At 32.6% G+C, this 19,094-nt stretch overlaps 2 protein-coding genes across 2 annotated transcripts; one reads left to right on the top strand and one right to left on the bottom strand.

Annotated features, from left to right (window-relative positions):
• The first annotated feature begins 533 nt into the window (after positions 1-533).
• On the top strand, positions 534-6,089 carry LOC110657227 (disease resistance protein RPV1). Its single transcript, XM_058131687.1, has 5 exons — positions 534-1,348; positions 2,451-3,552; positions 3,654-4,085; positions 4,165-5,073; positions 5,195-6,089. Exons 1-5 carry the CDS (start codon positions 855-857, stop codon positions 5,777-5,779), a joined length of 3,522 nt encoding a protein of 1,173 aa, XP_057987670.1. The 5' UTR covers positions 534-854; the 3' UTR covers positions 5,780-6,089.
• Positions 6,090-13,593: 7,504 nt separating this feature from the next.
• On the bottom strand, positions 13,594-15,165 carry LOC110657352 (cytochrome P450 89A2-like). The gene has a single exon (XM_058132950.1). It carries the CDS (start codon positions 15,163-15,165, stop codon positions 13,594-13,596), a length of 1,572 nt encoding a protein of 523 aa, XP_057988933.1.
• Between the last annotated feature and the right edge of the window lie 3,929 nt (positions 15,166-19,094).

Here is a 19,094-nt window from a genome sequence, read left to right on the forward strand (position 1 = left end):
AAATTTTTTAATTTAAATAAAAAATTTTAAAAATTTAATTTATTAATTTTATAATTAAATTTAAATTAAAATTTTTATGCTAAATATAACGATATAATTAAATTTTAAACAGATTAATATTGTATCTATAAGATAAAAAATTATATTATATATTTTTATATAATATTAATAATTATTAATATTATATAATAAGTACAACATTGCATTTATTAAAAAATTATATTTTTTTATATAATATTATTACCTTTTTTTATATAATATTCATAACTTTCAAATTAGAAAATGGGAGGAGTGATCATTTTTAATGTAAAATTAATTATAAATAAATATATTTATTAAAATTTAATAAATATAACATTTTTAATGTTATATTTTTTTAGGCAAGAAATGTTAATGTTTTTATTAAACATTTCACTCAATACAATTTTTTTTTTTTTAATTTTTAATGACACACTATCGCATATTTTCCATTACTATAGCAAAAGGAAAATTCCTAGAAAGGTGAGGTTGTGTAGAAGTCAAGCATTCACCCATTCTTTAGATTTCTTAGTTCTTTCTTGTCATTCTCTCTCTGCATTTTTTAAATCCTTTTCCTGCTCTTCATTTGTTATTCAATCCATTGATCAATCTTGGGTTTCTCCTCATTCTTCAATCTATTGATTTTTCTTGTTCTTCTATCTCTTTGTTTTTTTGAATCCTTTTTCCAGCTCTTCGTTTGTTGTTCAATCCATTGATCAATCTTGCTCTTCATTTGTGATTCAATCCATTTATCAATCTTGGGTTACTCCTCATTCATCAACCTATTGGTTTTTTTCTTTTTTTTTTTTTTTTTTTGCTTATCAACTTTCTTTGGAATGGCTCCTGCAAGAAGTCAAGAATCTTCATCTGCATCATTTCGATGGACTTACCATTTGTTCTTGAGCTTTAGAGGCGGAGACACCCGCAAGAATATCACTGATCACCTCTACACAGCTCTGATTCAAGCTGGGATTCGCACCTTCAGGGACGATGATGAAATTGAGAGAGGGGAAAATATTGAGAAAGAAATCATGAAAGCAATACGAGAATCAAGAATGTCTGTAATTGTTCTTTCAAAGGACTATGCCTCTTCAAGATGGTGCCTTGATGAACTCGTGATGATCATGGAACGTAGGAGAACTGTTGGGCATATTGTGCTGCCACTTTTCTATGATGTGAATCCAGCCCAAGTGGGGGAACAGACTGGGAGCTATGGTGAAGCATTTGCTAGACATGAAATGGACTTCAAGGAACAGATGAACATGGTGGAAGGATGGAGAAAAGCTCTTAGAGAAGCTGCAGACATGGGAGGAATGATCTTAGAAAACAAGTAAAATTCTCTTACTATCATTATTTTTGTTTTTGAAAAAATAGTATAAAAAATTTAGCAATTTGATACCAGATGCAGCTACTTACAAGAAAGCTTGAAACCCAAAATCAATCAATGTGTCCAAATTTTGATTGAGGGAAACTGAAATTTTGTGTCTAATAGTTATACAGATTAGGATAATCATTTACTGAAAGATAGGGAAAAATCGATATACGAAATATCTTGTTGGAAGGCTAGTTCTAATTTCTTAAACTGTGTAAAATTGATATGTTTATGTCATAGAGACAGGAATTTAGTGGATAACCTTTAGTGGACTTAACATAATCATGACTGAAGGAAAGGAATAAAATTGGGAGTTTGGGACTGAAAATAACAAACAGAACCATCTTCAGTCTTGTGCTTTTCTTTAATCTTCAGTCTCTTATGTGTCTATAATATTTAAGCCTTCTTGTCTTCAGTTAAATGAAATTATTCTATTGAAAGAAGAATCATATGAATCTTTATGTAGATAGATATGCAAAGGGATTTAATTGCTAGATGCTACAATTACAGCAATTTATGAGAACTAAGGTATCCTATTCCTCTGATACCATTTCAGAAAAATAACAGCAAAAGAATTGGTGGGACATATGTTTGTTTTCTGTTTTACATAACATACACATGGAGCAACTACATTATCGAAGCCTTTTTTCTCAAAGCTAACCGGAGAATAAATCCTAGTCTTGGATAATGCAGCTTCACATAGCAGCCTGAATCATGACATAGGAAACCTTTTTCTCCATTCGCTGGCCCTGATGTTCTTTTAATCTTCCACTAGTTTTAAATTTCTTTATCATAAGCTATTTCAGCCTTCTTGCATTCCTCCATAAGTGACATGCATGTCTCTTATTATGCGATCTCCTCAATGCTACTAATTAAACACTTTGTAAAATCTCCCTATTTGAGGTTTATCAATGCTCTAAATATCCCTTCTACCTGTCCTAACTACTTTCCTCGAGGGTCTATTGCTCCAAATGATTCATGTGTGAAGTAAGATTACCATACTTATTATATTATTGTTTTAATGTGGTTATTTTTCGTATTGTTGTTTTGATTTCGACAGGTACCAGTCACAGTTTATTCAAAATGTTGTTAAAGAGGTTGGAAATAAGCTGCACCGCATAGTACTGAATGTTGCTCCCTATTTAGTTGGTATAGATTCTCGTATAGCTGCTATTAACTTGTGGTTACAAGATGGCTCAAATGATATTGGCATAGCAACAATCTATGGAGTTGGGGGAATTGGCAAGACAACTATTGCAAAGATTGTTTACAACCAGAACTTTGACAACTTTGATGGTGCAAGCTTTCTTGCAAATGTGAGAGAAACTTCTGAACAATCCAATGGTTTGGTTCGCTTGCAAAGGCAAATTCTTTCAGATCTCCTAAAGGGAAAAACAAACAAAATTTACAATGTAGATGAAGGGATTATTAAGATAAAAGATGCTATATGTCGCAGACGAGTTCTTCTTGTTCTTGATGATCTGGATCAACTGGACCAATTCAATGCAATAATTGGAATGCGAGAATGGTTTTTCCCTGGAAGTAAAATTATTATAACAACTAGACATGAGCGTCTTCTAAGGGCTCATGAACTTAGTAAGATGTTTAGAGTTAATGAATTGGATGATACTGAATCACTTGAGCTTTTCAGTCGGCACGCATTTGGGCAAGATTATCCCATTGAAGATTTCAAGGAGCAATCCAAAAGAGCAGTGAGTCTTTGTAGTGGTCTTCCATTGGCTCTTCAAGTTCTGGGTTCCTCTTTTTCAGGCAAAAGCGCGGATGTATGGGAAAGTGCATTGCAAAAGTTGGAAGCAATTCCTGACAGTAAAATTCAAAAGATTCTTAGAGTAAGCTATGATTCTCTGCAAGATGATCATGATAAAAATTTATTCCTCGACATAGCTTGTTTCTTCATTGGATTGAACAAAGATTATGTAGCTAGCATATTAGATGGCTGTAAATTCTATACTGTAGTTGGAATTAACAATCTCATTGGTAGGTGTCTTGTAACAATTAATGAAGGAAACAAGCTGATGATGCATCAATTAGTTAGAGACATGGGGATAGAAATTGTTCGTCAAGAATCACCTGAGGAACCAGGGAAGCGTAGTAGACTTTGGCATCACAAAGATGCATTCAATGTATTAAGAGAAAATACGGTAAGCGGATAATTCATATTTATTTATATGTGGACGCTTACCATAATTTTCAGCTCTAATTGTTCTTATGTTATCCCTAACTTTTTCTATGGGCAAAGCAGGGTACGGAAACAGTCAAGGGCCTCATACTAAATCAACAGATGTTAAAGGGAGACAATACTGGTAAAATATATGCAAAACAACGGCATTATGAAGATTCTGTTGATGAACCAGTCCCTCCTAACCTAGGAAATTATTCAAAAAGACATCACCTTGGTTTCTTCTCCAGGCAACATGTGAGCAGTGGTTTAGCAAATTCATTTTATGAAGCAAGACTGAAAACAAAAGCATTTGCAAACATGGACAGACTGAAGTTGCTCCAGCTCAATTATGTTAAACTCAGTGGAGATTATGGAGACTTTCCTAAAGGTTTAGTATGGTTATTTTGGCGTGGATTTCCTTTAAAATATATACCAAAAAATTTTCACCTGGAGAATCTTGCTGTTCTTGATATGCGCAACAGCAGCCTAATAAATGTTTGGAAAGGAACAAGGGTATACTACTAATCTCTCTTTGTATATCTATCTATCTAGCTAGCAGATTATGTTGCTAATTACTTTTTCTTTGCAACAGTTCCTTGTTACCTTGAAAATCCTCAACTTCAGTCATTCCCATGGCCTTGTTAGAACCCCCAACTTCATGGGACTTCCTTCTCTTGAGAGATTAAAGTTCAAAGATTGCATAAACTTGATTGAGCTTGATGAATCCATTGGCAACCTTCAAAGACTTGTTTTACTGGACTTAAGGGACTGCAAAAATTTGAAGACACTTCCTGCAGAAATTGGCTCATTGGAATCTCTTGAAAAACTTAATTTGTGTGGCTGCTCAAAACTTGATCAGCTGCCTGAGGAGATGAGGAAAATGCAATCATTGAAGGTTCTTTATGCAGATGGCACTGCTTTAAATCAATTACAAGCTGTGAACGTGCCGTGGTATTCAACATTTTGGTCCTGGTTGCTACCAAGAAAATGTCCACAATCAATGAGTTTCTCATTGGCTTTTTTACCATGCTATTTAGTAAACTTAAGTCTCGCAAACTGCGATCTATCAGATGCTGCTATTCCAAATGATCTAAGCTCTCTTTGCTCCTTGGAAAATTTAGATCTTAAAGGAAATCCAATCCACAGTATTCCAGAAAGCATCAAAGGCCTCACTACACTCCAGTCCCTTTGCTTAGATGAGTGCACAAGGCTCCAATCTCTTCCGGAGCTTCCAGAAAGTTTGGAGGAATTAAATGCTGAGGGCTGTACGTCATTGGAAAGAATTACAAATTTGCCAAATTTGCTGATAACTTTGCAGGTGCAACTGTTTGGCTGTGACCAACTTGTTGAAGTACAAGGCTTGTTCAAGCTAGAACCACTCATAAATATGGATACAGAAATGATGAATGATTTGGACTTGTTTGACTCGGCATCCTTGGGGAGTACTGAAGTGACAATGTTTAATGCTATGGCAAACAGAGAAAGGAGGACTCTTCCCCAGGTTCTTCCTCTCACTTATCATGTCATTATTATTAATATTATTAATTACCTTGTTGTTGCCTCTATGCTCTATGTTAATTTTATCAAATGCAACTTTAAAGGTCAATAATTCAATGCCTCAGGTATTGCAAGAATGTGGCATATTCAGCTTCTTCCTTGCTGGGAGTAAGGTTCCATTCTGGTTCACCCATAAAAGCATGGGCTCCTCGATATCTTTTACGGTAGCTCCACTTCCTGGTCAAAATATCTGCGGCTTAAACTTATGCACGTTATACTCACGCGGTGATCAGGTATCTTTTTTTCATGGCGCTGGTTATTATGCCAAAATCAATAATGAAACCAAGGGTATAAACTGGACTTATAGTCCAACCTTCTACGGAATCCCAGAAGATGATGAGGATATGCTATGGTTAAGCTGCTGGAAGTTTGGAGATGAGTTGGAAGTAGAGGATGAAGTGAATGTTTCAGTGCATATGCCATCTGGGTTTTATGTAAAGGAGTGTGGCATTTACGTAGTGTGCAAGGAAGATGTGAAGGATGCCCACTCAAACAGTAAGGAAATAGCACAAAGTAGCTCCTTTCGGCATCAGAATATCACTGACAGAGACTTGTGGCCGTACCAGGTGGGAGAGGCAGTTTATTTTCTACATCATCATCCATATACAACTCCTGATGAAATACTGAAATTAGCTTCTTTACATCTCTGAACTTGAACAGAGCACACATTCATCTGTTGCTCATGTTTTACGTGCATGTGATGGGTATAAGGAAGACATAATATTACTCAAATGTATGTAGTCATGCCCACAACCTGACTTAAACTCATGGCACGAGCAAGATTAACAAGAGTAATTATTATTTTTGTAACATTTAATTCTTTATTACTCTTATTTGGATGCTAACAAGATATTAAGTTAATTTTTAGCTTAGTTAATTTTTTAGTTAATTTTTAGAGGTTAAATGTAACAAGACTTAACAAATGTCAATATGATATTATCTCTGTCCATTTATCCAAAATTATCTGTCGTATTTTATCCAAAATTATCTGTTGCATTTTGAAAATTAAAGAGTATTAATTATTTTTTTTCTTCTAAATTTACTTTTTATTTCTATTAAATACAATCAATATTTATATAATTTCTTAAATGAGATAGAGGTTAATGTTGTCAATTATAATTTGCTTTTATCAAAACAAGGTTATCTAATATTTTCTTAATTATCATGTAAAAATCAAATACAAATGCGACAAATAAAAATGGATAGAAATATTATATTTTTTAATTTTTTTACCACACTATAAATTATTACATCATTAATTATTTTTTATCTTGATTTTCAATTATCTAATCTTATGGCAAATGCTTTCTAAGTGTTACATGTATATAGTTAGTGTACATGGTAATCACTGTGACTATATATTGTAATTGTTGTTGTTATTGCTGCTGTTGCCACCCCAGTACGATCAAGGGTGGATTTCTGTTCATCATCTATGATGGTGATTAAACCTAATTATTGTCAAATTTTTTTGATATTTTGATATTAGAGACCCATAGTTTAACTCAAATTTTTTTCTTTTTTTGATATTTAAACCTAATTATTGTCAAATCTTAACTTAGCACATTTCATGATTATAAATCTTAATTAAATAAACATTTTAGTCCATTAAAACAACAAATCATAATTATTCATATTTATATATACACCCTATAAGCTCAAGATCTCAATACACATACTCAATTTTCTTTTATATCCATTCTCTATTTTTTTTTTTCATTTTATTTCGTAATTAAAATTGATAATTTCATTTATAAGATTTTTATTAACTTTGATATTTAAGTATAGATGGATGAAAAATTTGAGAGAAATTTAATGAAAATTTTTATATACTTTTAATGACTTGTTTTTAATTTTGGTAATTATATTCACGTATAAGTTGTAAATTTATAACGTCGTTCCTTTGTAATTTGAATGGTAAAATAATAAAATTTGAAGTTAACATTATGAGTAAAAATAAAATTATTGATGTGTATTTTATGAAAAGAAGTTTTAAAATTTAAAAATTATTTTTTCAAACTCTGAGTGAAAGTGATCACGAAAAAAATTAAAAAATTATCACAAATAATATTATATGAACTATAAAACGGACATAAAAAGATACTCTAATATATTAAAATTTTTATTAACTTATAATATATCGTTTGATGATCACACTGCTAAAAAAAAAGTTATCTTATCATGTGAATGGATTTTGTTTCTTCACGGAAGTGATACTTCAATAGTCAACCCTAAAATGGGTGCGCATATGAACGAGACTTTGATTTTATTTTAATTTTTTTTTGTTTTTATATTTGAACATATACGTTTGATGATAAAATAATCTTGCAATTTACTTTTTGATATTATCACGCTAACATGAATGGCTTGTATTTAATTAAATTAAAATAGAGAAAATTAAAATTATTTAAAATATAAAAGCATCCAATAATAATTGAATTTTTAAACCTTTTTTTATGTTACATTATATATATATATATTAAATAATCAATGAAATTTATTTTAATATTATTGAAGTCTTCTAAAAAATTATAATAAATAAAAACAATATAAATGAATCAAAATAACAAGTAAAGTCTTAATTTTAAATTACTCTTGATACATTATATGAATTATTATTTATTATTTAATTTAATTTGAAACCAAAATAAATGTTATAACAAGCATGTAAATCTAAGGCACACACACAAATCGCACAATCACACAATATTGAAGAGAGAAGAAGAATAACTCAGAATTTAACACGGTTCATCTATAAGATCTACATCCGCGGGTAAGACAAGAGAAAAAAGTTTCATTATGATAAAAAGAGTAAGATACAATCAATTAGAACTCTCAAACTCTAACCTCAATGTGTTTTTCGAATATCTCACAACTCTATCACAAAAGGTAGAATATTATAATATTTATATTGGTCTATACCGCGAGGGATCGTGCCCTCCGCTACCACCAAAGACCTAACTTTCTATCCCAATCATGTTGTAGCACGAAACTTTCGGATCGGGTCACAATTCTGATTCATGAAAAATATATCCAAAATTCAAGCTACAAAAATAACAATTGTTCCCCTTGGTTTGAATTCCCTTTATCATCAACAAAATAACCACAAAACACTCTATCTTGTCATATGCCCTCGCAAGGGCATTACTGAGCACTACAAACACCAACCAAGTCTAGGCAATGCCTAAACTTATTGACTGGGACTCCCTTGGTTATCATATCTATTGAATTATAATGTGTGGAGACTTTCTACACAACTATAGTCCACTGAGATACAATGTCCCGAATGAAGTAATATCTGACATCAATGTGCTTAGTTCGCTCATTGTACATCTGATTCTTTGTGAGATGTATTGCACTCTGGCTGTCACAAAACACTATTGCCTTGTTCTGTATCAACCCAAGATCACCCACTAAATCTTTTAACCATAAAACTTCCTTTACTGCCTCTGCTAAGTCCATATATTCAGCCTCTGTGGTAGACAAAGCAACTGTAGCTTGTAATGTTGCCTTCCAACTGATAGCACTTCCAGAAAGAGTAAACAAATAACCTGTCAAAGATCTCCTATTCTCTAAGTCCCCTGCAAAATCTAAATCTACATAGACAACAACTAAATCACTCATCTTGGCCTTGTCAAATGTCAGACCAATATCTATAGTACCCTTCAAATACCTCAAAATCCATTTCACTGCCTACCAATGCTCTTTCCCAGGACACGCCATGTATCTACTCACAATACTAACTGCATATGAAATGTCAGGTTGGGTGCATATCATAGCATACATGATGCTACCAACAGCACTCGAATAGGGAACACTAGACATGTGCTCCATCTCCTCATCTTTTTTTGGTGACATATCTGCAGATAACTTGAAATGGGCAGCAAACGGAACAGTCACAGGCTTAGCATTATTCATGTTGAAACGCTTAAGCACTTTCTCAACATAGGCCTATTGAGACAAGAAAAGCTTCCCAACACTTCTATCCCTGGTAATTTCCATTTCCAATATCTTCTTTGCAGCACCCAAATCCTTCATCTCAAACTCATCACTCAATTGCTTTTTCAGAATGTTAATTTGTGACATGCTTTTAGTAGCAATAAGCATATCATCCACATACAACAACAAATAAACAAAGGAATCATCTGAAAGCTTTTTATGATACACACAACTGTCATATGAACTACGATTAAAGCCATTATGAACCATGAATGTATCAAATCTTTTGTACCACTGCCTAGCAGACTGTTTCAGATCATATAAAGATTTCTTAAGCAAACAAACACGATTTTCCATACCTGGAATGACAAATCTCTCAGGCTGAGTCATATAAATTTGCTCCTCCAACTCACCATGTAAAAATGCTGTTTTCACATCTAATTCCTCAAGCTCTAGATTATAAAGAGCAACCATAGCAAGTAAGACTCTGATAGAACTATGCTTCACAACTGGAGAAAACACTTCATTAAAGTCAATCCCCTCCCTCTGAGTAAAGCCTTTTGCTACCAACCGTGCCTTATATGTGCTTCAACCCCTGGAGTGCCTTCCTTGTTCTTGAACACCCATTTGTAACCTACCACTTTTTGTCCCTTAGGTAATGTTACAAGCTCCCAAGTTTGATTCTTGTGAAGAGATTCAATTTCTTCACTCCTAGCACCGACCCATTGATCTGCATCTGAACAAGAAATAGCTTCTCTATAATTGCTGGGTTCATGCACATCAACTATTTCAGCAACTGACAAGGCAAACGCAACTAGATCTGCATATGCGTATCTTTGTGGTGGTCTAATCTGTCTTCTCTCTTTACCAATTGCAATGCTATATGGTTCCTGTTACTGTTGCTCAGGTGCATCCTCTTGTTGATCAGGATCTTGCACGTCATCTCTGAATCACTGGACTGAACTGCTGAAGTATCAATATCAAGCTCCACTTGTTCTCTGACACCGTGATCTGATTCTGCTATTGAATTCTCCCTCTGACTACCCAATGAAGCAGACTCATTAAATGTCACATCCCTACTGATAATTAATCCTGGAGACTTTGGATCATTGCACCACAACCTGTAGCCTTTCACTTCAGATGCATACCCTAGAAATATGCATTTTCTTGCCCTCGGCTCAAGCTTACCATCTCTCACATGAGCATAAGCAGGGCAACCAAATGCTCTCAGCTGAGAGTAATCAGCAGGTGAACCGCATCAGATCTCAAAAGGATTTTTACACTCAATAGTTATAGATGGAGATCTATTAACCAAGAAACAGGTTGTATTAATTGCTTCAGCCCAGAAATCCTTTCCCAATCCTGAATGGGAGAGCATGCTTCGTGCTTTGTCACAAAGCATTCTGTTCATGCGTTCTGCAATACCATTCTGTTGTGGTGTCCATGTATAAGTGCGATGTCTCACTATACCTTCATTGCTGCAGAATGCATCGAACTCACGATTGCAAAATTCTAACCCATTATCAATCTAAGACGCTTGACCTTCTTTTCTGTCTACTTCTCAATCATCATCTTCCACTTTATAAAGGTTGAAAATGCCTCATCTTTTGTTTTCAGAAAATACACCCACACCATCCGAGAGTAATCATCAATTAAAGTCATGAAGTACCTGGCACATCTCTTGGAAGGGATTCTGTTAGGACCCCATAGATTTGAGTGGATATAATCCACCGTTCCTCTGGTCTTGCGCACTGCCTTTTTATCGAACTTCACCCTGGTCTATTTGCCAAACACACAGTGTTCACAAAAGTCCATAGATTCTATTTTCTGCCCGTCCAATAAATCCCACTTGCTTAACACAGATAATCCTCTTTCATTCATATGACCAAGACGCATATACCACAATTGAGTCTGATTTTGATTATTGCTTTCGGATGCTACTGCAGCTTCCCCTGAAACTTTACTGCCCTGAAGAAAATATAATTCTGAAACCAAACTGCTCTTCACGATAGAGCCCTTGCACACTTTGAGAACTCCATTCTCTATATGGTATCTAAATCCATGAGAGTCAAGTGTCCCAAGAGAAATCAGGTTCCTCTTTAGTCCTGGAACATGCCAACACTCTATAGTTCTGACAATGCCATCAAACATCCTCAATCTGATGTTACCAATTCCTTCAACAGATAATGCACGATCATTGCCCAGAAACACCTTGCCACTCATCTCTTTGTAAGTGACAAACCGGTTTCTGTGTGAACACATGTTATAAGTAGCACCAGTATTAAGAATCCACGAATTTTGTCCATGATATGAACTCACGAATAAAATTTCTCCAGCACTGTCAACGCCATCAAAATCAATAAAACTATCAACCACATTCGCAGAACTTTCTAATTGCTTTCCCTTTTTATTTTTCAACTTGAGACAGTCTCTCCTGTAGTGACCTTGCTCCTCGCACTCAAAACAGTTGGCCTTTTTCATTCTTGACTTAGATCTGGCCTTAGATTTCTTCCTGCTGGAAGAACCCTCCCTTGAATGTGTTCTTCCCCTGCTCACCAAACCTTTCCCCTCAAATCTTTCTCTATTATCTGAAAATTTCTTTTTCAACTCCTTCGATTTAAGAGAATTACTAACATTGTCTAGTGATATACTATCTTTCCCATACAACAGAGTATCAACAAAACTTTTATAGGAGGGTGGCAAAGAACATAACACAATAAGGGCCTGATCCTCACTATCAATCTCAATATCAATATTCTTCAGGTCCATAATGATTAAATTGAATTCATCCAGATGTTCTTTAATGGATGTACCTTCGCTCATTCTTAGATTGTAAAGCCTTTTCTTCAGATACAGGCGGTTGATCAGCGATTTGGCTGAGTACAACTCCTCTAATTTCTTCCATGCCGCAGATGCTGAGCTTTCACCAACAATCTAGCATAGGACATTATCAGTTATGCTCATGAAAATCGCACTCAAGGTTCTCTCCTTTAATTGCCTTCCATAAGCCTTGTAGGATCAAAGAAGATTTAATTTTAATCTTCCGTAGATTGAAACTCGATGCACCATTAAACTTCTCTATCTCATACTTCGTTGAAGATGGCGCCATCTGTAAACCCTAGGTTTTTCGCACAAAGCTCTGATACCAGTTTGTTATAACAAGCACGCAAATCTAAGGTACACACACAAATCGCACAATCACACTGTATTAAAGAGAGAAAAAGAATAACTCAGGATTTAATGTGGTTCAACCGTAAGGTCTATGTTTACGGGCAAGACAAGAGAAAAAAGTTCCACTATGATGAAAAGAGCAAGATACAATCAATCAGAACTCTCAAACCCTAACCCCAGTGTGTTTCCCGAATATCTCACAACTCTACCGCAAAGGGTAGAATATTACAATATTTATACTGGTCCATACCGCGAGGGATAGTGCCCTCCGCTACTAGCACGGATCTCACTTTTTATCCTAATCGGATCGCAGCATGAAACTTTCGGGTCGGATCACAATTCAGGTCCATGAAAAATATATCCAAAATTCAAGCCATAAAAATAATAATAAATAAAGAGAATTAATACATAAAATTGTTTATAAGAGTTTTGTTATTAGACATGGCAAGCATTGTTTAAAGGGGAAAAAACTTATGCAGCTAAATTATCAAAGAGATCAATTTAAGAAAAAAAGATGTTATATGTGAATACTAAGTATTCACTAAATCATTAAATTTCACAATGAATATGTATGAAAAATTTATCTAAACATAATTTATTATAAACTCAAGACATAAATATGTGAATTTCATTTATTTTATTAGTAGATCTCTCTATATATTGTATTTTGAGTCATATAAATCTGGTCTAAATAAAAGTTTCTTATGTTTATAATATTCCCTCCATCTCATTATAATAGCTTTTTAAGGGCTTTGCACAAGAATTAAAGAAACTGTTGGATAGTATATATATATATATATATATATATATATATATATTTTTTAAAAAATACTAATAATTGACCAAAATAATCTTATTATTCATTGGAATGTGGAAGGGTATTAAGGAGAAATAAATGCATTGAAAATAATAATAGATTTGGGTAAAGTTAGAAAAAAAATTAATAAAAAAAATTAATGCTTTCTTAATTTTTTAAATTAGTAAATAAAGTGAGACAAAAATTTTCTAGATAATCTGTTATGGAGGGAGTAGTATTTTCTAAATAGTTAATGCTTTCTTGATCATCTTTTTGAGTTCATAATAAATTGAGTATAAGAAAAATTTGAATATAATAAGGGGAAAATAATTAAAGCATTATAATTAATTGCATGATTAATACAACCACTGAAATAAGAAACCCTAGCACAAAGAGAATACGTGCATTAAGCCATTCATTTTTCAAATTACATAATATAATACTAAAAACAAACTCATTATTGATAATTTTAAATGAGTTTATTTTGACGATGACACAATCATTGATTATAAATCAAACAATAAAACAAGTTTTTATTCCAACAGACACGAACTATAATCATTAAAATCGAGGAGTTAAATGAACTCGCAGAGGATTCTTCATTGATATAGTGAGGTCGAATTTCTCAGTCAAATCAACATCTTCTCCATCAGCTGGTTTCCACTCAAAATGCCAAACCAAATTTGCCACAAGGTACTCCATATGAAGCATAGCCAACCCATAACCAGGGCAAATCCTCCTTCCTGCACCAAATGGCATCATCTTGATCTCTCTACTTCCAGTCACATCAAACCCTTGTTGACGATGATCATTATCACCATCACTACTTTTCAAGAACCTCTCAGGCTTGAACTCCATTGGATTTTCCCAAACATTTGGGTCTCTCCCCATATCAGCAATCAAGAAGTTGACTGCAGTACCTTTTGGTACTTTGTAGCCACCCAATTCTACATCTTCTGTCACTGCATGCGGTGTCGCCGGTGCATACCCTGGTGGGTGCCGCCTCAAACCTTCTAGAACCACTGCTTTTATATAAGGCATCTTTTGCAGATCATCTTCTTTGATGAACTTCCTTTGATCATCTCCAATGCCACCTTTTATTTCTTCCAAAATCTTAGCTTGAATTGCTGGGTACTTCACTACGTTAGCCATGATCCAATGCAATGCAGTCATCGTTGTATCGGTGCCGGCGCTGATGAATTCATTGCACAAACCAACAATTTCGACTTCTTTAAGGTTCTCCTCTTCTTCAGGAGCTTGAAAGTTTAGTAATGTATCTACGTAAAAAACACCACCTTGATCTTTTCTTGAAGTGTCTTGTTCTTGCTCCGATATCTTTTTTCTTGATCTTATCAGGGGAACAATGGCTTCGTCGTAACCGGTGACGATTTCAGTCAGCTTCTTCCATTGCTTTTTGCACAAGAACTTGCCCAACTTTGGCAGGATAATGAACAACTTGAATCGATGGAAATTCTTGAAAAGTCTTTGTTGAGCAGCTTCAATCTCTCTGATTTGTTTCTCTTCAACATTATCTCCAAAACACAAGAGAACCAACATAGAGAAGATTGCATGGCGAAAATATTCTTCCACAAAGACAGCTTTCTCGCCCTTAGAATCATGTTTAAAGGCATCAATCAGATTGTTCAGAACTCGCTCCCTGACATGGGAGAAAGATCTAAGCTGAGAAGGATTGAGAACTCCTGCTGTGAGATTTCTACGAAGAGCGCGCCAAGTAGGTCCATAAGGAGATTTACTAATGATTTTCTTAGAGTTGCTAACGATGAGGTTGTTTATAGAAATGGGGCGGTCGGCGAAAACGGCACCGTTTTGGACAAGAGCTTGATGGGCCAGCGAGTTGTTGGTGATGTAAATGGTGGGTTGAGAGCCAAGATGGACAGTGATGAGAGGGCCATATTTCTGTCGAAGGTTAGAGATGATAGGGCCAAGTTCAAAGAATGATTTCCCGCGAAAAACGAAGGTGGCTATGAGGGAAATTCTGGAAGGTCCAGGAGGGAGATTCGGATTCTTGTTGGTGGGTTTTGATGACGAAGAAAGAAGATGATGAAGTTGAGTGATAAGAGGTTTCAGGAGAAGACATAGGCAGAGAGAAGCAAAGAAGATGAAGAGCTCCATTGATCTCTCTCTCTCTCTCTCTCTCTCTCTCTCTCTCTCTCTCTTTGCATGTGAGTGTATGCTTATGGATATTCAATTGTTAAGCATGGTATTTATAGAAACTTTTTTCACCTAAAATAAGGTTGGTGAACTTTTTTTTTTTTTTTTTCTCTTAATTTTATTCATAAATATAACTTGCTGCCTTTCAGATCCATTAAAAAATGCCGAAAGGGTAACTTGTAATAGTAGATTAACAATAATTTTAATTTCATTTCGTAATTAAGGAAAATCAATTCTTTTTCTTGTAATTTATTATTATTATTATTATTATTATTATTATTATTATTACTATTATTATTATTTGCTCTTTCATATGAAAGAGGAATGGAATTTTCATTTCTTTAATAGGAAGCTTGATTCTGCATGATCTATACTTGTGCCTTAATCTCAAGCCGTATCAATTAATTGTTTTTTAAAGGAAAAGAAAAGGTCTTCGTTGAGATTAAAACTATTATAAACAATTATTTCTAAAAATTAATTAAACAATAAAATCAGAGTTTTTATAAGTATCAGATTTTACTAGACTGTCTGCCAAAGAATTTGAGATTAAAGCGATCTAAATTATGCTTTAATTAATTTTTTTTTTTTATATAGCAAGATTTAGTTATTGTTTGCAATAGAGTTTACTTCTTAAATGACATGACTAATAGGGAAATTTTATTTAAAATCGATTTATTATATATCCAAAATATTAGATAATTATTAAAATTTATATTGAGAAAATACTTTTTAAAATATAATAGTAAGAGAATATTAAAAAGTAATTTAAAATTAAATTTAATAAAATTTATTCATAAAATAATAAAATAATTTTGTTAATTTATTTTTTTAATAGCATTTAAAATGATATTTAAAAAATAATAATAATTTTGATGCTTCAATTTTAATGCGAAATAGACACTTAATCCAAGTAATTAATTAACTATATTAATGACTTGAGTCAGATTCAATGAAGAAAAAACAATTATTGAAGGGAATGGAAGATTGATGACTCTCTAAAACCTTCAAAATCAATAATAGTTCTACTTCATTAGAGTCCCTTAAGCTATTGGGCAAGAAAATTACAATTTCGAAGAATTCCACCAATATCTGCAGAGCCAAGATTCCAAATAGATGAAGCATAACATTCCATTTGAGAATGGGAAAAGCAGGTGGTAGCTAAAAGGGAACATGGTCTCGCAACTTTTGCAGCTTCTCAATTCTTTGCACTGTGAGGGAAAATGATTATGCTTCATATATATACATATATATGTGAAAGCTTTTATTTTATAGAAATAGAAAATTTCATTAATCATATAATAGAAAATTTCATTAATCATATAAATCGCTAGAGATTTATAAAAACACTTAGTTTCATAATTTAAATTTATCAATTATTTAGCTTCCATTTATTACTATTCTCTCTTATATAATTAATTTAACCAAAAGAAAAATTAATTAGAGGATTAAATAATTTACAAATTAAAAATAAATGAACTAAGTTTATTTTTAAAAAGTTTTGTTAAAATATAGAAATTAAATAGTAATATATATGTATAAAAGATTATTTTAATAAAAAACTTGCATTCCTCCAACAATTATGCAATCATAATATTTGACAGAAGCAAGTCAACTTCCAAAAATTAATGACTTCAAGTCCGTGAGTTTTTTGAAAAAAAAAAAAGTCATGAGCTCCAAATATCTTTTTATCTAAGGAATTCTATTTAAAAATGAAAATTTTAATTTATTACAATAAAAATTATATTTTAATTTGATTAAAAATTGACCATTTTCATCACGAGATGATATAAAAATAAAATTTTCATTTGTGGTTTAATATTTTAGACTCAAAATTTAAATTTTAATCATTAAGATAAGGATTAAATCCACTTATCAATTGAAATAATTTATAAAATTAATTAAAAATGCATATTAAAATAAAATTTTAATTAATAATGAAATTTAAAGGTTTCAATTATATGGGGGGTTATTCAGGAAATGCCCAAATATTAAGTTGGAGTAACTTGTAAGAGTCTATTTGGTATTGTGATATTCAAATCTACTTTTTAGAAAAATATCATTTTGAGGGGATAATTAATTTTTTTTTGTTTCATCTTTGAGAAATAAGGATAGTGAGGGAAATTTTAAATTTGAATCTTTTTATCTATCTATTTCGAGAATTATCACTTTTGTAGTAAGAAAAATAAAAAATTACATTCTAATTCACAGCCATTTTCTTTGTCTAGGAAACCTTCATTAAATCCGAAAAATTCATTTTTATAGAAATAGGAAAACTCCACATGTTATTTCAAAGGAAAACAAGAAACACTCCCCATCACCTTGGAGAGATATTGTTGGGAGGGAAAGTCACAAACCCTGAAAGAATTAGTCTTCTACAAATCATAATTTAGACACAGAGGATACCTAATGTACCAATAATAATAATAATCATAATCATATTTTTGATATATAATTTTTTGATTTATTGTTGGAACATCCATCATAGTAAACAACATCCCTATAATTAAACTCTTTCATTCTTTTCTACCTTTCTTCTTTTTGAGTGGCTACTGGTGAGTATTTTCATCGTGGTTACCTCTCCCCTTTTTTTTGTATTTTTTTTAATAATATCCAGATCTGTATCCTTTTGAATCAAATTTGTATTTGTTTTCAGTCTATTTCTATTGATAAATCTGAGTTTTGTTGCATCCTTTGGAAGGACTTGGTATCTCCACTTCTGTAAGGATTTGGTATTTCCTCATTTGTAAGAATTTACTATTTCTTCCACTGCGAGGATTTATTTTTCTTTTTTATTAAGTGTTTTGATTTATTATTTGGGTGATAGTACAATAGTAGAAAATACATATTTTTCTCTTCGTGAAGATATTATTTTTTGATGATTTCCAAATCAGAATTTTAGGAAAACTATGGAGTTGAACAGTGATTGATTGCCACCGAGTAGAGTGTGCTTCCTACCAAATAGCTAAATCAAATATTCTATCGACATAATCAAATTTTTCAAATCAAGATGATTGCTATTATATTTTATATAAGTTGTTTATATTAAATTTTCTTATGTAAAATTATAATAGTATAAAATTTAATACTTCAAATTTATATTCTATCTCCATTTAATGAAAATTTTATCTTTTATTTTCTAAAAACCAAAAACATCCCTATGATTTCCGAATGTTTTGCTTATTCAATTGTACTTTCGTGCTAAGCAGTTGACTCCACTTATTTCATACGTAGAAAATAAATATTTTAGTCCATTATTACAGCAGAATAGAACACTTGTTTTTATATAAACTAGCAAAGTACTTATTAATTATTATTATTATACTAAGATAACGTCACGAGCCAGATTACGTAATGTGAAATTTATTTTTAATTTAACTAATAAATACAAATCATTCACATCAATATTAGAAGAATTTCATAAATAATTTTTTAATGATTAGGTTTCTACAAAATTCTTAATGAGTCTAGATGTACAATAACCTATGATTATTTATTTAAATTTGCTTGCGTACATTAGTTCACGAGCACCATAATTACAGTTTAAAAATGCTATAACTAAAACTAGATATTATCAACTGTATACATACCAAGAAAAATCCTTCTCGGTTCGGCCGAGCGTCCTTTGGTGGCCTAGGAGACGACGTCTCCTTCTCCGGCCAGGTTAGGTTCCATCGCTTTTCCGTTTAGTATTGTATGGCTTTAGGTTTTGTTTGTGGTTATGCGGATCTTGGTTCCTTTTTTTTTGTTGAAGGTCTGCTATGGAAGCTAGTTTTTCTGTAGATGGTATGTAGTTTGATGCGTCTTGAGTGATGCGATAGTCCTCTACCAAGCGGATTATCGATGAATATGGGAGATTTCTATAAAAATGCTACTTGCGGATTGCAGCACCG

The sequence above is a fragment of the Hevea brasiliensis genome, chromosome 13 (genome assembly GCF_030052815.1).
Source record: "Hevea brasiliensis isolate MT/VB/25A 57/8 chromosome 13, ASM3005281v1, whole genome shotgun sequence".
Classification (NCBI taxonomy): Eukaryota; Viridiplantae; Streptophyta; class Magnoliopsida; order Malpighiales; family Euphorbiaceae; genus Hevea; species Hevea brasiliensis.

Excerpts from the sequence above, each read along its gene's own strand:
- LOC110657227 (XM_058131687.1), top strand. The coding sequence starts at position 855 with ATGGCTCCTGCAAGAAGTCAAGAATCTTCATCTGCATCATTTCGATGG. Across the intron at positions 1,349-2,450 it reads GGAATGATCTTAGAAAACAA|GTACCAGTCACAGTTTATTC; the intron begins GTAAAATTCTCT and ends TGATTTCGACAG. Across the intron at positions 3,553-3,653 it reads ATGTATTAAGAGAAAATACG|GGTACGGAAACAGTCAAGGG; the intron begins GTAAGCGGATAA and ends TGGGCAAAGCAG.
- LOC110657352 (XM_058132950.1), bottom strand. The coding sequence starts at position 15,165 with ATGGAGCTCTTCATCTTCTTTGCTTCTCTCTGCCTATGTCTTCTCCTG.